Source organism: Bidens hawaiensis, unplaced genomic scaffold (genome assembly GCF_021521415.1).
Source record: "Bidens hawaiensis isolate Kalapana, Puna unplaced genomic scaffold, B.hawaiensis_p1.1 tig00009070_1, whole genome shotgun sequence".
NCBI classification, from domain to species: domain Eukaryota; kingdom Viridiplantae; phylum Streptophyta; class Magnoliopsida; order Asterales; family Asteraceae; genus Bidens; species Bidens hawaiensis.
The window spans coordinates 714,520-730,331 of record NW_027491665.1 but is presented as its reverse complement, the minus strand read 5'-3'; the positions used below and the strand labels follow the sequence as shown (position 1 = coordinate 730,331).

Below are 15,812 nucleotides of genomic sequence, written 5' to 3'. Positions count from 1 at the left end.
AGTTGAGAGACTTGATTAACAACTATGTAAGCGAAGAACACCCGAAGGGTGTCAAGGTTAGGCTTAACTACAACGAATAGCCAGAGATAACCTTCTCACCTTTACAACCACATCAAGGTACCAACCCATTAACCTCATCTTTCATGATTCTAGAAACTCTAGAGTACACGATGGAACAAGTGATGGCTTCCATGCTGCTAGCAGGCAGCATGATCATGAGTTCACCAACACTCGCAAGTTTTCACATACACCCTCAAGCGGTCGTCTTCAGATGTCTTAGTGTCGCAAACCTTTCATGGATTATTTTATTGGATTTTTCCTCTAACGATCGAATTCGCGTCGACTCATGCCTCAACACCTAAGTTTACTAATCGTTTAGTTCCGATACCGTAACAAACTTAATCGATACCGACCAAATACGCAATAACAACATAATAAATTATTCATTTATCTAAACACATGGATTAAATCTCTCTCTATACAAAACAAACAACTTTATAAAAAGACTATGCTTTCTTTCCTTTTTCACACCTAAACACATTAAAATGTAAATTAAACCTTCATTCACCCATTCATGTCTTTACATCACCAAAAGGTACAAAATCCAGAACTAATCTAATCACTCACTCACTCCGTCTGTCATCCTTCATTCACTAACGGACACGTCACGCTAACCTTCTTTCTCCTTACAAATCCCATTTCATTTCATTTCCTCATTAATTTCACCTTCTTCTTCTTCTTCTTACCAACTCATCCTCCAAAACGATGTCGTTACGACGATTATTCTTATCACGCCGAATAACCTCCAGATCCAGATCGCTCAAGGACTTCTTCATATCCTCCTCAGATAATAATAATATTAATGCTCAATTCAAATCACATGACGTGTGTGGTGACGTCTACCGGAACGATAACGACGACGTTTTATTCGAACAGGACTCGTGGTCTAATATGCTGCCGGAGCTAATTGGAGAGATTATTAGGCGAGTGGAAGCGAGTGAAGACGGCCGGCCGTTTCGGCGGAGTGTGGTGGCGTGTGGATGCGTCTGTAGGAAGTGGAGAGAGGTTGTTAAGGACTTTGTTAAGCCGCCGGTTCACGCCGGGAATATTACGTTTCCGTCCTGTCTCAAGCAGGTATGTGATTGATTAGGTTATGTGGATTTGTGATTTATTATTTGATGAGTTTAGTAATTAGGTGTTAGAAATTGGGGATTATGAAGTCAATTTTGGTCAATGGATTTTAATTAGTGTTTTTAGTGTAATAGGTATAACTGGAAGTGGTTGAATGGAGTTGATTACTGGAATGATAAAAGTGTTGTTATCGTTTATTAGATGCTATTGTAGTGGTAGTTGATTGCTAATTAAGTACTAGAGATTGAGGATTATGAAGTCAAAATTTTCAAATTGTAGACATATGCGTGTATCTCGGTATCTGTGTTGACTGGACCGGGATTTCTATGGTCCGTTGGCCTGTTTTTGGTTTCTGCAAGTTGATTATATTTACAGTAACTTCGAGATGATTGAAAATGTATAACTGGAGGTGGTGTATCGGGTGTAGACTGATAAAATTGTTGTGTGCGTTCTTATTTATTGATTAGAGGCTGGATGATGATCTGTCATTTTAGGCGAATGATTATGTTTTAAGGTGGTGTAGTAGTTGATTGTCTAACAAGTTGTATGGTTTTGTTGCAGCCTGGTCCACGGGATGCTCCACTTCAGTGCCTTATAAAGAGGAACAAGAAGAACAACATGTTCTGCCTTTATCTTGCTGCTAGCTCATGTGAGTATAAAGCTTGCTTACATCTCTCTTGTGGTTGATATTTGTAGAACCTACAATTTGCTAGATGCGTATATGTTTATGTATGTGTGTGTGTGTGTATTTGTCTTTGGTCATACAAATCATAACACAAATTTTATTTTTGGCAGCATTTACAGAGAAGGGTAAGTTTCTCTTGGCAGCACGTAGATACAGACACGGTGCTCATACAGAATACATAATATCACTCGATCCAAACGATTTATCTCAAGGAAGCAATGCTTATGTTGGTAAACTGAGGTAAGATATTTTATAATTTCTTTGTGGATGAATAAAAACATCTTATATGATCAGTTATTTTATTAGAACTTTTCTTTTTTAAATCTACAGCTCGGATTTTCTTGGTACCAAATTCACAATCTATGACAGCCAGCCGCCGCACGACGGGGCAAAACACTCAAGCAGCAGGCGTGGGCGGCGGTTCACAAGCAAGCAAATTAGCCCACAAGTGCCAGCTGGCAATTTTGAAATTGGAGAAGTGTCCTACAAGTTCAACCTTTTGAAATCTAGAGGTCCAAGAAGAATGATATCTTCCTTAAGGTACCCTGTGCCTGATGAACCTCAAGAAACAGAACCGAAGTTGACAAAGTCAAAGTCGGTTGCTGGTGCTCAAACTGTATTGAGAAATAAGGCGCCTAGGTGGCATGAGCACTTGCAATGCTGGTGTTTGAATTTTCATGGGCGGGTGACGGTGGCATCAGTTAAGAATTTTCAGTTAGTGGCAACAATGGACCCTAGTCAGCCTGGTGGGAAAGGTGACGGTGAAACTGTGTTGCTTCAGTTTGGAAGGGTTGGTGATGATATGTTTACAATGGATTACAGGCAGCCGTTGTCGGCTTTTCATGCGTTTGCAATTTGCTTGACGAGTTTTGGAACAAAGCTTGCGTGCGAGTAGGGGGTTGCTACAATTGTTGTTTGTTATAATGTGCATGTTGACGGGTGTATGTGTTGCGTTTTTTGAAACTTCTTTGCCTTGTTCTTTAAACTGTGTTTTATGTATATATGCATAACCGAACATTAATTCTGGTGAGACTCTTTTCTTGTGGGCTTGTAAGTGTTGATTAAAGCATGAATGTTTGTTTCGTTTGTCTGTGACAACTTATTGGTTAAAGTGATGCATATACAGTTGCTGCTTGCTTTTAATACATCTTGTGATTATGCATGATGTTGATATAATAAGAAAAAGAAACATGATAACATGTTTTAGGAAAGGTCATATATGGTTACGTCTCAGTAAACACAAGCACCACGTACAATTGTCTGTATAGTTTATATAGTTCTGGTGGGTTTGAAAGTGTTGGTTTAAGCACATATATGTTTAATGTTTTGTTCTCGTGAGTGATAACTTGAGGCATCAGTTGATACCTAGGATCAATAGAAAATCATTTTGCGATTGCAAATTCATGCCTCAGTTGACGCTTGCGATTAATACAATATCAGTTTGTGATCAATATAAATCAAAGAATAAAATTGCTTGTAACTCTCATGTATGATGGGGAACAGGAAGAAAGGCGTGTTGGTTAATACATGAAAGTGTTTTACGTGTTCACGAATGACAATTAACGATCAAACTCACCAAAGGGCCACAAACATAACCAACTGTAGGTAATGCTAATACAAGATTAATTTTAGCAGACTTGACCAAGTGTGCGTAGTACTAATGACATAATACATAAAAGAGAATCAGTTTATATAGTTAACCAAAACAACCTAACGTGTCGCATTTAAAACGTTGTTTACTTAAAACTGTGGCTCCATATTGACCCGGTACTTTTGCAATCAAGTGGGCAAGATAAGTGGATAACCGCATACAAGGCAAACACTACATCCTAAGGGGAACCCTATGTTAAGTGTCAACAATGCGACACATCTAAGAGTTCTTATGCGCAAACCAACACCAAAATATAACACAAACATAATGGTATTAAGCATTTATGATAAACACATCAGAGCATCTTAAGACTTGTCAACACCCAAACATAAAATCCACAATAACAGAATCCATGTTCATAAAAGAAGTGGTCATAACAAAGTAAACAAAAGGTTTTGTGCACCCCCACTCCTTTATTTTCTCCATTCTTAATTAAAAGGGACCTCCATAGAGCTGCCAGCTGTTACTGTTCTATTTCTTACCTCTAAGTTTCACCCCAAGTGCCCTTTCCAGTTTGGTGATAATTTGTTGATTTGGTATAGCCTTCCCAGATTCGTACTCCTGTATGATCTGTGGCTTCTCGTTAATCAGCTGCAACAATAAGATTAACATTAATTTCTTCGATTAATAATATCTATATGGGATTTTTAAAAAGTGGATGCACCAACCTGAGCAAGTTGAGCTTGAGTAAGCTTCTTCTCGGTACGACCCTGAATGATTGCTTTCTTCAATTCAGTTGGTACCTTTTCATCTGTTATAAACGAAAATTTTGTTATGAATGAGGGCAATATAGTAAAATACATTGACTACATCTTCTCATCTTTCTTTATTGATTAACTGGAACTTTCAAAATTCAATGTAAGAAGATTGAAAAAGGACATATCAACAAGCATGTAGCATACGCATGAAGAGCTATTCTTCAAACTTCTGCCATGTCAGCAAATTGAAAAAATAGACAAACATCATGACGATGATGATCATAATCTTAACATGATACCAACTTTACGTTTGGTATTCTCTTGGTCACACAAAAGGAATGCAAATTACGTTACACAGCAATCTATTTATTTCTTCTTTTATAGTCAAAACCAAATTTTATCATGGTAACTAGATATACAAAACAGGGATTACGAGGGACTCACGGGAGAGATTTTCAGTCTCTTCATCAAGTTTTCTAGTGTTGAGAGAAGTACTGCTAGAGGCAGCCTTGTTTGAACCCGCAGCAGCTGCAAACATAACATAAAGATCATGATTGAGAACTTAAAATACCATACATACGCACAAATCAGCTCTGCATAAGCAACAAACGAATTGCAGTTTCAAGATTTTGTTCTACAGCACCTCAAGAAAATAAATAGCAAAAGAAGTTAACCGTTACAAGCAATTGTTAGCAGGCTTCGGTTAACTAATCACTTGTTTTCATCATGCCCAATTGACCGACAACTTTCACGGGCTCTGATACTCATATCAACAGGTTCTTTTTTGGAGAACATGCAATAGTTTCTCGAAGGCCATTAGCCAGATACAATATAAAACAGAAACTCTTGAAGCAATGAACACATGAAACGAGCAAATTTCATAACTCATATGCCATATGTCTGTGCACAGTTCAAATTTCAAAAGCTGGAGTATTGTAGCAAACTATATTACTAAGCATATATCATATAAACATACTTGCTGAGACCTAAACACTAAATTAGGTCAAGAGAAGCAGGCAGATAAAAATTAACATCTATATAAACCAGTAAATAAGCATCAATAAATACAAAATTTATAAGAGAAATCAAAACCCTAGGTCAATAAACAGCAAGTCCTAAATACAAACAAAATTAAACACGTAATCAGACACAAATGATGATTAAACGGTGAAGGAAGAAATAGAATAGAAACCCACCCTTTTTAACAGTCTCGATCTCGGCACCGGCGCGACGGGCGGCGTTGACGGCTTTCTCGTCCTTACGAGCGGCGGCGGTGGGGGCTTTCTTGCGGATGACCACCGGCTCCCAGTCCTGTGCGATGTGGCCTGACATCTTCTTCTTTCTTCTCCGGTTAGGGAATACTAATCAATTTGATGGATGGATGAATACGAATAATAATAATAATAATAATAATAATAATAATAATAATGTTGGATTGGATAGAGCATTTGGGTTGGGTGTGACAGCTTAAATAGTAAGTGGGAAATGGGAATATCATCCCGAGTGTTTGGTTACGAGGTTTGTGTTATTCTCGTTTACTAGTGCTTTCTTGTCCCAAAATTATTACCACCAAATTCATATTGAGCCTACATTGTTGTTGAAATCTTGATTAGTTTAAGTAACTTAGCCCAAACATAAATGAGTGTTCGTGGGTTCAAGTTTCATCTTGACAAAAATACAGGCTTCAAGTTAGTTAACGTGTTTTCTTATCTATAATGGGTTTTCTTTTGAGAATGGTTTATGGGTCAGGAGTTCAGGACTGATAAAAAGACCACCTGGTTCCCTTTAGAGACGTGCCAACTTAACACCCCATGATTCCCTACGCTGAGAATGATGGCATATCAGTGATCTAAATTGTCGTTTAAAAATAAAAATATAACTTAGCCCAAACATCAAAAGGCACGGTTAAAAAGTTGATCCTCAAAAATCAGCATACAACACACATGCAAGATATAATGACGGGCTACATCTCACATGTTCAAAAGTGTGGTTATTTATGAACATAAAATATTGTTATATATATGTAACAATAAATTCATACACTTGACATCTCTAAACTCACTTTTAAATTTAAACTCTTTTGCCCATAATGAGACTTGAACTATCACCAGTTGAGAGGAATTTACATCACATTTTAACCACTGTGGTATAAAGTATTATTAAGTTATGTGTAACGGACTAATCCCAATGGCCCTTTCAGCCAAATGTGGATTACACGTATTCAAAACTTGAAAGCTATATCAGGGAAGTTAAACTTGTCTAGCTTGATTACATACCTGTTTAAAACTGTTATCAGTTTCAACAACGTATAAGCATTTATAATGATGGATGCATTTCATTTACATGTTTATAAGTTGCCTGCTTATGTTATATAGGTACACATATTGCAACTGCTAGTTAGTTTTTATAGTGGCTTTACGGAAAAAAAATAAATAAAGTTAAAACACAACATAACATGTGTGTAGCCAAAATTATATGCAAGTAAAGTACTGTCAGGACTTTTAAGAAAAACATATTTAGTTATACTTTTGAACATTGCCGGCTCTTGGGTGGTGCAACCCGGAAAATCGGCCGGGGCACTTACTTTTCAACGGCACAAAATTTTTTATATATTTTTATATGTATATATATATTTTTTAAATTTCTTTATAGAGTAGGAATAAATTTTAATCTCCTTATTACATATTAGGCCCAAATTTTGTGTTACCATAATCCATTTGTGGTATTGAGCCCAAACTAATTAAAAAAATGATAATAATAGTAATAAACCAATTGATTGACTTCTTCAAGGATTTTAGAGAAATTGGTTTTTAAAAAGCGATAGATGAAGCTAAGAAGATTGCTTTTGAAATGGGTATTGACCCGATATTTGCACACAAACGTGTAATTAAAAGGAAAAAACAAAGTGATGAGTGTTCAGATAGCTAGTTACTCAAGAGGATTTTAGAGTAAATTATTTTTATATATTACTGAGCAAGCTATTACTTCTCTTGAGACAAGATTTGATCAATTCAAAATTATGAGAAATTATTTGGATTTTTGTTTCCACAAATAGGGAAATTGAAGATGAAAATCTTAAGCTATCTTGTAATTTTCTTGAAAATGCACTTAAGTTTGGAGGAAGATCGGATATTTATGGCGAGGAGCTTTATATGGAGTTAAGCTCATTAGACACATTATATACCATGGAATTTAGTGGTCCTATTGAAGTTTTGAAGCATTTGAATGAGATCCAAGAAATTTTCCCAAATGCAGGATTGCGTATAGAATATTGTTAACTATTCAAGTCACGGTGGCATCTGCAGAAAGAAGCTTTTCAAAGTTGAAGTTATTAAAATCTTATTTACTGTCCACAATGTCCCAAGAAATACTTAATGGATTGGCGATGATAGCCATCAAGAGTGAAATCTTAGATAGTATAAACTGCGAAGAGATGATCAAACAATTTGCTGTCAAGAATGCTAGAAGAGCTTCACGAATCATCGGTTAGACGTTAGCTATTATTGTATTTGAGTTTATTACTATAATTTTACTATTTTTTATTGTTATAACGTTAATGTCGTTTTAAAAAATCTTATATATTTCGTTACTCGTTAGGATCTACGGACCTTTTTTTATACCCGTCCTAGGTATTTAAATTCTCAGAGACGATCCTGCTTTTGAAGAATGATAGAAAATGAGGAGCTGACTTTTTAGTTTTTAATAACAATAATTTATACATACAACGGGACATGCCAATATTAGTCACAAGTTTTACCTTGGCTGTAAATAACAATCTCACATAATTCGGTGTGATTTATTAACGAATATTTCAAATAGACTACTGACAAAAATCAAAACATCATAATACAATCCCCTTTTGATCGGGGGATAACAATGTCCGTGTACACTCGTAGGAATGCATTGCAGTGCGACAAGATAAAACAAAAAAAGGTCATTGATCATGTCTGCATCTTTGATCGTCAATGGGATTGGAGTTCAAATTACGACCAAGTCAATCTCCGGTGTTCACGGCTCCCTATTCTCTCGCGTACCGATCACAACTCTGTGATGGATCCGCTAAACCCCCGTGTTTTTTCGGTCTCATTCTTCCATGTCATCTTTCAGAACCGAACAACTGACCAACCTTGGTTTCAATCCCACTTCATGTTTGCGCAATGGGTGATCGGAAAGCAGAGAAATTGGCATCCATCGATGCCCAATTGAGGCTTTTAGCCCCTGCAAAAGTTTCAGAGGATGACAAACTGATTGAGTATGATGCATTGCATCTGGACAAGTTTCTTGATATTCTTCAGAATTTACACGGCCAGGATCTCCGACAAACGGCATGTTATGTTAATTCTACCTCCCCTTTAGTGTGCTTTAATAATCTGATTGTTGTTAGCATTGTAATGTATCCATTTGATTAGATGTACATAAGTTCAAGTATAATGCTCGCCAACTGTTTGATGAAATGCCCCACTGACATGCTTTGCTCATTTGTTAGTGTTTTTTTATTAGGTAAATTGGATTTTAAATTTGGATTATTATCAGCCAATAGGTCATACTTTGGATTATTAAAAGTCGATTTGCTTTTTTTATTAAAATGTAACACAATAAAAAGGTGTGGATAATCACAGCCCTAGAGCTCATGAATAATTATACTTTATTCACTTATTATGAACCACCTTGAGGTGGCTATGTTTAAAATGCATGTAACTCCTCTGTTCCATTATTCAGTTCGTTCACGTTAAGAATGTTATTGTTTTTCTTTTTTGTTTTGTGTAGGTTCAAGAATGCTATGAGCTTTCAGCCGAATACGAAGGAAAACGTGACCCAAAAAAGCTGGATGAACTTGGGAATTTGCTAGCAAGTTTAGATCCCGGTGATTCGATTGTTATTGCAAAAGCTTTTAGTAACATGCTTAATCTGGCAAATCTGGCTGAAGAGGTTCAGATTGCTCATCGCCGAAAGATCAAGGCAAAGACGGGTGATTTTAGTGATGAGGCAGTGACTGCAACCGAGTCTGATATTGAGGAAACTTTCAAAAGACTTGTGAATAAGCTTAAAAAATCACCTCAAGAGATTTTTGATGCATTGAAGAATCAAACAGTTGATTTGGTGTTCACTGCTCATCCGACTCAGGCAATTAGGAGATCTTTGCTTCAAAAACATGGAAGGTGTGTCCTTTAATTCTTTGAAAAAGTCTCTCACTTTCATCAAAAGAGGTTGTGGGTAGGCCTCTAAACCGGTTACCGAACCATTTGTGTAACGTTGATGGAAAGGTCGTTAATGGTAATAAGTGAACGAACTTGAACACATGCTTGCTCGTTTATATATGCTCATTCATTTATGTATGTTTAAGTTCGCTTGTTTACGTTTGTTTAGTATTCAATTAATGTTTTTGGGCAGTTACAATTTAGTACTTTAGGTTTAATAGATTGATGTTAAGTTGTTAACATTTACTTTTAATTGGTGTTTGCTCATTTATGCTCTTTCATCTATGTTCAGTTATGTCCAGTTATGTCCGTTTGTCCATGTTCGTGAACTTTTTCGTTTATACAGTTAACGAACATAAACGAACACATTCATTTTCTTAACAAACGAACACAAACTCATTCATTTTCTTAACAAAGGAACACGAAGTCAACTTTCACATTTTCACATTTTATGCAACTATCTCCATCAAAAAGTCAACTTTACATTTTCTTAATTTTTAGTTTCTTTGTGCTCTTAGAATTCGGGACTATTTGGCCCAATTATACACCAAAGACGTCACACCATATGATAGGCAAGAACTTGATGAGGCTTTGCAGCGTGAAGTAAGTATTAACGCTTCAAGTTATTCATTCATTTTGTGGTGAGGTGTTTTTGACTAATAGTCAAAGGTCAAAGTATTGACCATTCTCAGTTTCATCTGTAGATTCAAGCTGCATTTCGCACAGATGAAATTCGAAGAACTCCTCCGACCCCACGAGATGAAATGAGAGCTGGAATGAGTTACTTTTATGAAACCATTTGGAGAGGAGTTCCTAAATTCTTAAGACGTGTTGACACCGCTCTTAAGAATATTGGGATTAATGAACGGGTCCCGTACAATGCACCTGTTATACAATTCTCTTCATGGATGGGTGGTGATCGCGATGGTATGTTTATGCTTTCTAAAATACGATTAAACTTAATCACATCAAGCGTTGAAAAAAGAATATTAATTATTGTTTAAATTCAGGCAATCCTAGAGTAACACCTGATGTCACACGGGATGTGTGTTTACTTGCAAGAATGATGGCTGCAAACATGTACTTTTCACAAATTGAGGATCTAATGTTTGAGGTATGCAAATACTTACAAATAAAATTTGTATTTTAACTTATATAGCTTTTTTATACTTTTGCATCATTTTTCCAGTTGTCTATGTGGCGATGTAGTGATGAACTTCGTGTTCGGGCAGAAGACCTCTATATGTCAGCAAGGAGAGATGTAAAACACTACATAGGTAATAATGTGAATGGTGGTTATGTCAACATTAAATAAAAGTAATTAGTTATTTATGGAAATGGTTGTTTTTTTTTGTTTTGTTCAGAGTTCTGGAAACAGGTTCCTCCGAATGAACCGTATCGGGTTGTTCTTGGTGTTGTGAGGGATAAGCTGTATAATACACGTGAACGGTCCCGTCATTTGTTAGCTCATGGGTTTTCTGACATTTCGCTGGAGTCCACTTATACCTATGTTGAACAGGTATAATCATTCCGATGTGTGCATACGTAAACGTATTACAGTTTCCCGAATCATTTTCAAAATTTTGGAAACTTTTGCAGTTTTTGGAACCACTTGAGCTATGCTACAGATCATTATGTGCATGTGGTGATAACGCAATTGCAGACGGAACCCTACTTGATTTCCTAAGGCAAGTATCCACATTTGGGCTCTCGCTAGTACGTGTCGACATCCGGCAAGAATCAGAACGCCACACGGACGTCCTGGATGCCATCACCCAACATTTAGAAATCGGTTCATATCGCGAATGGCCCGAAGACAAACGCCAAGAATGGCTTCTAGAAGAATTAAGAGGGAAACGCCCCCTTTTCGGGCCCGATCTCCCTCAAACTGAAGAAATTGCAGACGTTTTGGATACATTCCATGTATTAGCAGAACTCCCATCTGACTGTTTTGGTGCTTACATCATCTCTATGGCCAAGTCACCGTCTGATGTACTTGCAGTCGAGCTTCTTCAGCGCGAATGCCGTGTAACAAAACCGTTACGAGTTGTTCCCCTTTTTGAAAAGCTTGCAGATCTTGAAGCTGCACCTGCAGCCATGACACGTCTGTTTTCAATAGATTGGTATAAAAACCGAATATGTGGAAAGCAAGAAGTGATGATTGGGTACTCTGATTCGGGTAAAGATGCGAGTCGGCTCTCTGCTGCATGGATGCTTTACCAGGCTCAAGAAAAGCTGGTTGAGGTGGCAAAGAAGTATGGGGTCAAGTTGACCATATTTCATGGACGTGGGGGGACCGTTGGGAGAGGAGGCGGGCCCACGCATTTGGCTATATTGTCTCAACCGCCTGAAACGGTTCATGGGTCACTTCGGGTCACGGTTCAAGGTGAAGTTATTGAACAGTTATTTGGTGAGGAGCATTTGTGTTTTAGAACACTTCAAAGGTTTTGTGCAGCGACACTTGAGCATGGGATGAATCCACCTATTTCACCTCGGCCCGAGTGGCGTCAACTTATGGATGATCTTTCAACGAATGCAACTGAAGAATATCGGTCTATTGTGTTCAAGGAACCGCGGTTTGTTGAGTATTTTCGTCTTGTAAGTATCATTATCTCGGGTAAAAAAAAATTATTTGTTTTAATTGTTCAGCATGTTTTGTACAGGGTCAAAACGGGGTTGCATGGGCTGATTTTGTGCTTAAACCGAACAAAAACAGAAAGTTTGGGTTTTGAGTTGTTGAAAACCATTCGGTTTCGATTTCTTAGGTTTGGGTTTGGTTTAGTTTCAGTTTTACCGTTCGGGATTGAAATTTTTGGGCCTTTGGCTCCAGATAATGAATCATCATCATCATCATCATCATCGTACTCAGTATATCCCACCAATAGCAATGCTATGGTAGGGTCTGAGGAGGGTAAGATGTAGACAGCCTTACCTCTATCCCATAGGGATAGAGAGGCTGCTTCCAGTGAGACCCCCGGCTCGATAGTAGTTTTGCATCAAGCCTTGGACATAAGGCACATAGCACTCAATCATCGGGACACCGGCTGATTGGTGCATGTGCCCTTGTCTTTCGGCTATCAAAGCCACCACATGATGCCTGATTAACCTTCCGCCACTTTTAACGTTATTTTCATGAGATTAGTAAAATAACGTCAAAATTAGTGCAATTTTACTTTGGCTCACCCGAGGGTTCACACATATATACATTATATGCGTGCACCGCAAGCAGAGCGTTGCTCCAGATAATGAATATTGGTCTAAAAATTGGACCTAAATCTTTTTGTTAATGAATAATTAATTGATTATTATACATTTGGCCTAAAATATGTGGGTTACGCACTTACGCTATTTATTAAATTCTTATAAATTACTTAAAACTCAAACTTAAAAATGAAAATCCATAAATTTGGACTTTTTGGTTTCAATAATATGCAAACCTAAAACCAAACCGAAAATTTGGCTTTACGAAAAACATAGAACCAAACTGTCGATTTTCTGTTTCGGTTCTGTTATTTCAATTACGGATTGGTTTTTTCGGTTTCACTGTACGCCTCTAGTTAATGGTTAAAACAAAACAGTTTTCAGTTGTTACCAGCACTTTTTTTAATCTTTTTATTTTGTTTTATAAAGAACTAGCGTATTTCTTATAAACATAAAAATAAATACAATGATAATCTAAATCTCTGAATAAAAAATATAGGAGGTTGTGTGCATCGGGCGCCTTTCAACTTGTTTGACTCATTTGAACCGTTTCTCTGCTATAATAATTAAGATAGGATATTAAATGAATGCTGTTTTTTCTTGTATCTTCATAGGCGACCCCCGAACTGGAGTATGGGCGGATGAATATTGGTAGCCGTCCGTCCAAACGGAAGCCAATTGGTGGCATAGAATCATTGCGAGCGATTCCTTGGATCTTTGCATGGACCCAAACGAGGTTTCATCTTCCCGTTTGGCTCGGTTTTGGTGGTGCATTCAAGAAAGCCATTGAAAAAGATGTCAAGAATCTGTTGATGTTACAAGAAATGTACAAAACATGGCCTTTTTTCAGGGTCACTATTGACTTGGTTGAAATGGTGTTTGCTAAAGGGGATCCTGGCATAGCTGCTATAAACGACAAGCTGCTTGTTTCTGATGATTTGTTGAAGTTTGGAGAATCTTTAAGGAATAATTATGTTGAAACCAAGAATCTTCTCCTCCAGGTATGAATCTTGGTATGTTTTAATGAGATTCTTTATAATGGTTGACCTTTAGCACTTTCATATTTGGATTTGATTTATAATAAATCATTGGACTTTTAGAATGAAGCAGAGATGGGAAAATAGGCGGGCCAAGTAACATATTAAAACGGTTTTGAGTGTAAACGGGTATGGTACGAGTTTGAAACGGGTCGGATTGGATTAATCCTTTAGCACTTTTGTCCAAAAAGCTACCATTTTTATGCTTTATTTGTCCAAAAAATGTTGTCCACAAACAAAAACAAAACAATTTTAAGACACATGCAATCAATCTAGTGTCTGGTTAGTGGGATTCCAGATTTACCCTTAATTCGTTTAAGATATCGCTGAATTGCAATATTTATGTTGAGGTAATTAAGGGTATATTTTGGGGTGGAGAGTAAATAGTTGATATGAAATATGATTGCAAGCGACACTGTGCTATTAGTGATTTAGTGATCAAACTTTTAAGTAAAATGAGGTTTTATGCATTATACCTTATTTGAATAATTTCAAAAATTGGTTACTATTAATCCCTTACAAAAATCAGCTTTGGTGGTTATTTACTCTTGCCTAGGGGTGGCAATCTTGACCCAAACCCTTTCAAATGGGTCAATTTGGGTTGTTTTACAAAATCATATGGGTTGGTTTGGGTCATAGATTTTAATAAGATGAGTCAAAATGGGTCACTTGAAATTCCACCTTATTTTCGGGTCAAAATGGGTCGACAAATTTAAAGAAATGGGTCGATGTGGGTTAGTGACTTAAGGAAAAGTGGCAAGCTCGGGTTGAAACGGGTTTTGGATTGGAACGAGTTCGGTTTAGGTTTCGAGCCGACACGAGTTTTCGCACTGGACGGGTTGGATTTCGGTTTCCTTTGTTTCTTTTTGGTCGGTTTCGGAGCACTGGACGGGTTGGGCTTTGGTTCTTTTGTTTGTTTTTGGTCGGTTTTGGATTCTTTTTCGGCCTTTTGTTTCGTTGTGGTCTGTTTTTTCAGTTTCTTATCTGTTCGGTTTCAGTTTTTTAGTTTCGTTTTGATCGATTTTTTCGGTTTCGATCAATTCGGTTTAGTTTTGGTTTATGTTTCGTTTTCGGTTCATTTCTCTTTTTTTTTCTTTTTTCTTTTTTTGAAGAACGAGGGCAACGGCGGAAATGCTTTAGTTTTTTTACATTTTTCATTTTTGATTTATATTTTGAGTTATGATTTTTTTAATAATTTTTTTGAAACTTTTTTGGAGGGGTTTTTATTAACAATAAAATCCCCTCCAAAAAAAATTCAAAAAAATTATTAAAAAAATCATAACCATAAATATAAATCAAAAACGAAAAATGTAAAAAAACTAAAACGTTTCCGTCGTTGCCCTCCTTCAACAAAAAAAAATCCCGATCCGAAACCTGTTTTGACCCGTTCCGACCTTGACCCATTCTGACCCGGACCCGTTCTGACCTGAACCTTTTGACCCTTACCCATTCCGACCCAAACCAAAACAACCCTTTTTTTAGTTGACCCATTCCGACCCTAACCCGTTTCGACCCTCACCTGTTCCGACCCATGACCCGTTTCGACCCAACCTATTTGCCACCCCTACTAGTCTCGCCTGTCTGACCCATTTCCTATCAAGATAATTGTTTTTTCTTTTCATTTTAGGGGGGGCTATGTATGAATACAGTGTGTTATTTTGAAACTTTAAAAGCTTTGAGCCCATACAAATACTCATTTATTTGTGTTGTTAGATTGCTGGACATAAGGACCTTCTAGAAGGTGACCCCTACTTGAAACAAAGGCTCAGACTGCGTGATTCATACATAACTACCTTGAACATATGCCAAGCATACACCCTGAAACGCATTCGTGATCCAAATTATCATGTGAAGTTAAGGCCCCATATCTCTAAAGATGGGCCCGAGGCAAGTAAAGCTGGTGATGAACTTATTAAGCTGAACCGAACTAGCGAATATGCACCAGGGTTGGAGGACACCCTCATCTTGACCATGAAGGGTATTGCTGCTGGAATGCAGAATACAGGTTAACATTTGACTTTTATTGCCACATTTTTAAGGATTTTATCGTTTTTTTCCCCTTAATCTTTCCTGATGTCGGAAAAGACAGGCTATAGATAGATCAGGATTAACAATCGAGTTATTTTGTTGTTCACGCATTGTTCACTTCATGATGAAATGGTTGCATTTTGCTATGAATAAATCCGTGCAGGTATCACAAAAGGTCTAGTC

General features: G+C 37.2%; 3 protein-coding genes across 3 annotated transcripts; 2 read left to right on the top strand and 1 right to left on the bottom strand.

Moving 5' to 3' along the window:
• Nucleotides 1–765: 765 nt before the first annotated feature.
• LOC143531004 (tubby-like F-box protein 7) lies at nt 766–2,784 on the top strand. Its single transcript, XM_077026405.1, has 4 exons — nt 766–1,134; nt 1,693–1,780; nt 1,927–2,056; nt 2,147–2,784. Exons 1-4 carry the CDS (start codon nt 766–768, stop codon nt 2,709–2,711), a joined length of 1,152 nt encoding a protein of 383 aa, XP_076882520.1. The 3' UTR covers nt 2,712–2,784.
• Nucleotides 2,785–3,731: 947 nt separating this feature from the next.
• Nucleotides 3,732–5,514, bottom strand: LOC143531002 (multiprotein-bridging factor 1b-like). The gene is made up of 4 exons (XM_077026404.1): nt 5,362–5,514; nt 4,610–4,693; nt 4,136–4,218; nt 3,732–4,058 (listed from the first exon to the last, which is right to left on the bottom strand). Exons 1-4 carry the CDS (start codon nt 5,495–5,497, stop codon nt 3,939–3,941), a joined length of 423 nt encoding a protein of 140 aa, XP_076882519.1. The 5' UTR covers nt 5,498–5,514; the 3' UTR covers nt 3,732–3,938.
• Nucleotides 5,515–8,233: 2,719 nt separating this feature from the next.
• On the top strand, nt 8,234–15,611 carry LOC143531023 (phosphoenolpyruvate carboxylase 2-like). The gene is made up of 10 exons (XM_077026420.1): nt 8,234–8,490; nt 8,933–9,324; nt 9,882–9,966; nt 10,068–10,290; nt 10,374–10,477; nt 10,553–10,640; nt 10,728–10,882; nt 10,963–11,961; nt 13,179–13,565; nt 15,315–15,611. The coding sequence occupies exons 1-10, from the start codon at nt 8,323–8,325 to the stop codon at nt 15,609–15,611; spliced, it is 2,898 nt and encodes a 965-aa protein (XP_076882535.1). The 5' UTR covers nt 8,234–8,322.
• The last annotated feature ends 201 nt before the right edge of the window (nt 15,612–15,812 follow it).

What these genes read in the sequence shown, in the direction of transcription:
- LOC143531004 (XM_077026405.1), top strand. Translation starts at nt 766, where the DNA reads ATGTCGTTACGACGATTATTCTTATCACGCCGAATAACCTCCAGATCC. An exon ending in TTCCGTCCTGTCTCAAGCAG is followed by an intron (nt 1,135 to 1,692) that starts GTATGTGATTGA and finishes GTTTTGTTGCAG; the next exon opens with CCTGGTCCACGGGATGCTCC. An exon ending in TTATCTTGCTGCTAGCTCAT is followed by an intron (nt 1,781 to 1,926) that starts GTGAGTATAAAG and finishes TATTTTTGGCAG; the next exon opens with CATTTACAGAGAAGGGTAAG.
- LOC143531002 (XM_077026404.1), bottom strand. Translation starts at nt 5,497, where the DNA reads ATGTCAGGCCACATCGCACAGGACTGGGAGCCGGTGGTCATCCGCAAG. An exon ending in AGAGACTGAAAATCTCTCCC is followed by an intron (nt 4,219 to 4,609) that starts GTGAGTCCCTCG and finishes CGTTTATAACAG; the next exon opens with ATGAAAAGGTACCAACTGAA. An exon ending in CTCAAGCTCAACTTGCTCAG is followed by an intron (nt 4,059 to 4,135) that starts GTTGGTGCATCC and finishes TTATTGTTGCAG; the next exon opens with CTGATTAACGAGAAGCCACA.
- LOC143531023 (XM_077026420.1), top strand. Translation starts at nt 8,323, where the DNA reads ATGGGTGATCGGAAAGCAGAGAAATTGGCATCCATCGATGCCCAATTG. An exon ending in GCCAGGATCTCCGACAAACG is followed by an intron (nt 8,491 to 8,932) that starts GCATGTTATGTT and finishes TGTTTTGTGTAG; the next exon opens with GTTCAAGAATGCTATGAGCT. An exon ending in TTGCTTCAAAAACATGGAAG is followed by an intron (nt 9,325 to 9,881) that starts GTGTGTCCTTTA and finishes TTGTGCTCTTAG; the next exon opens with AATTCGGGACTATTTGGCCC.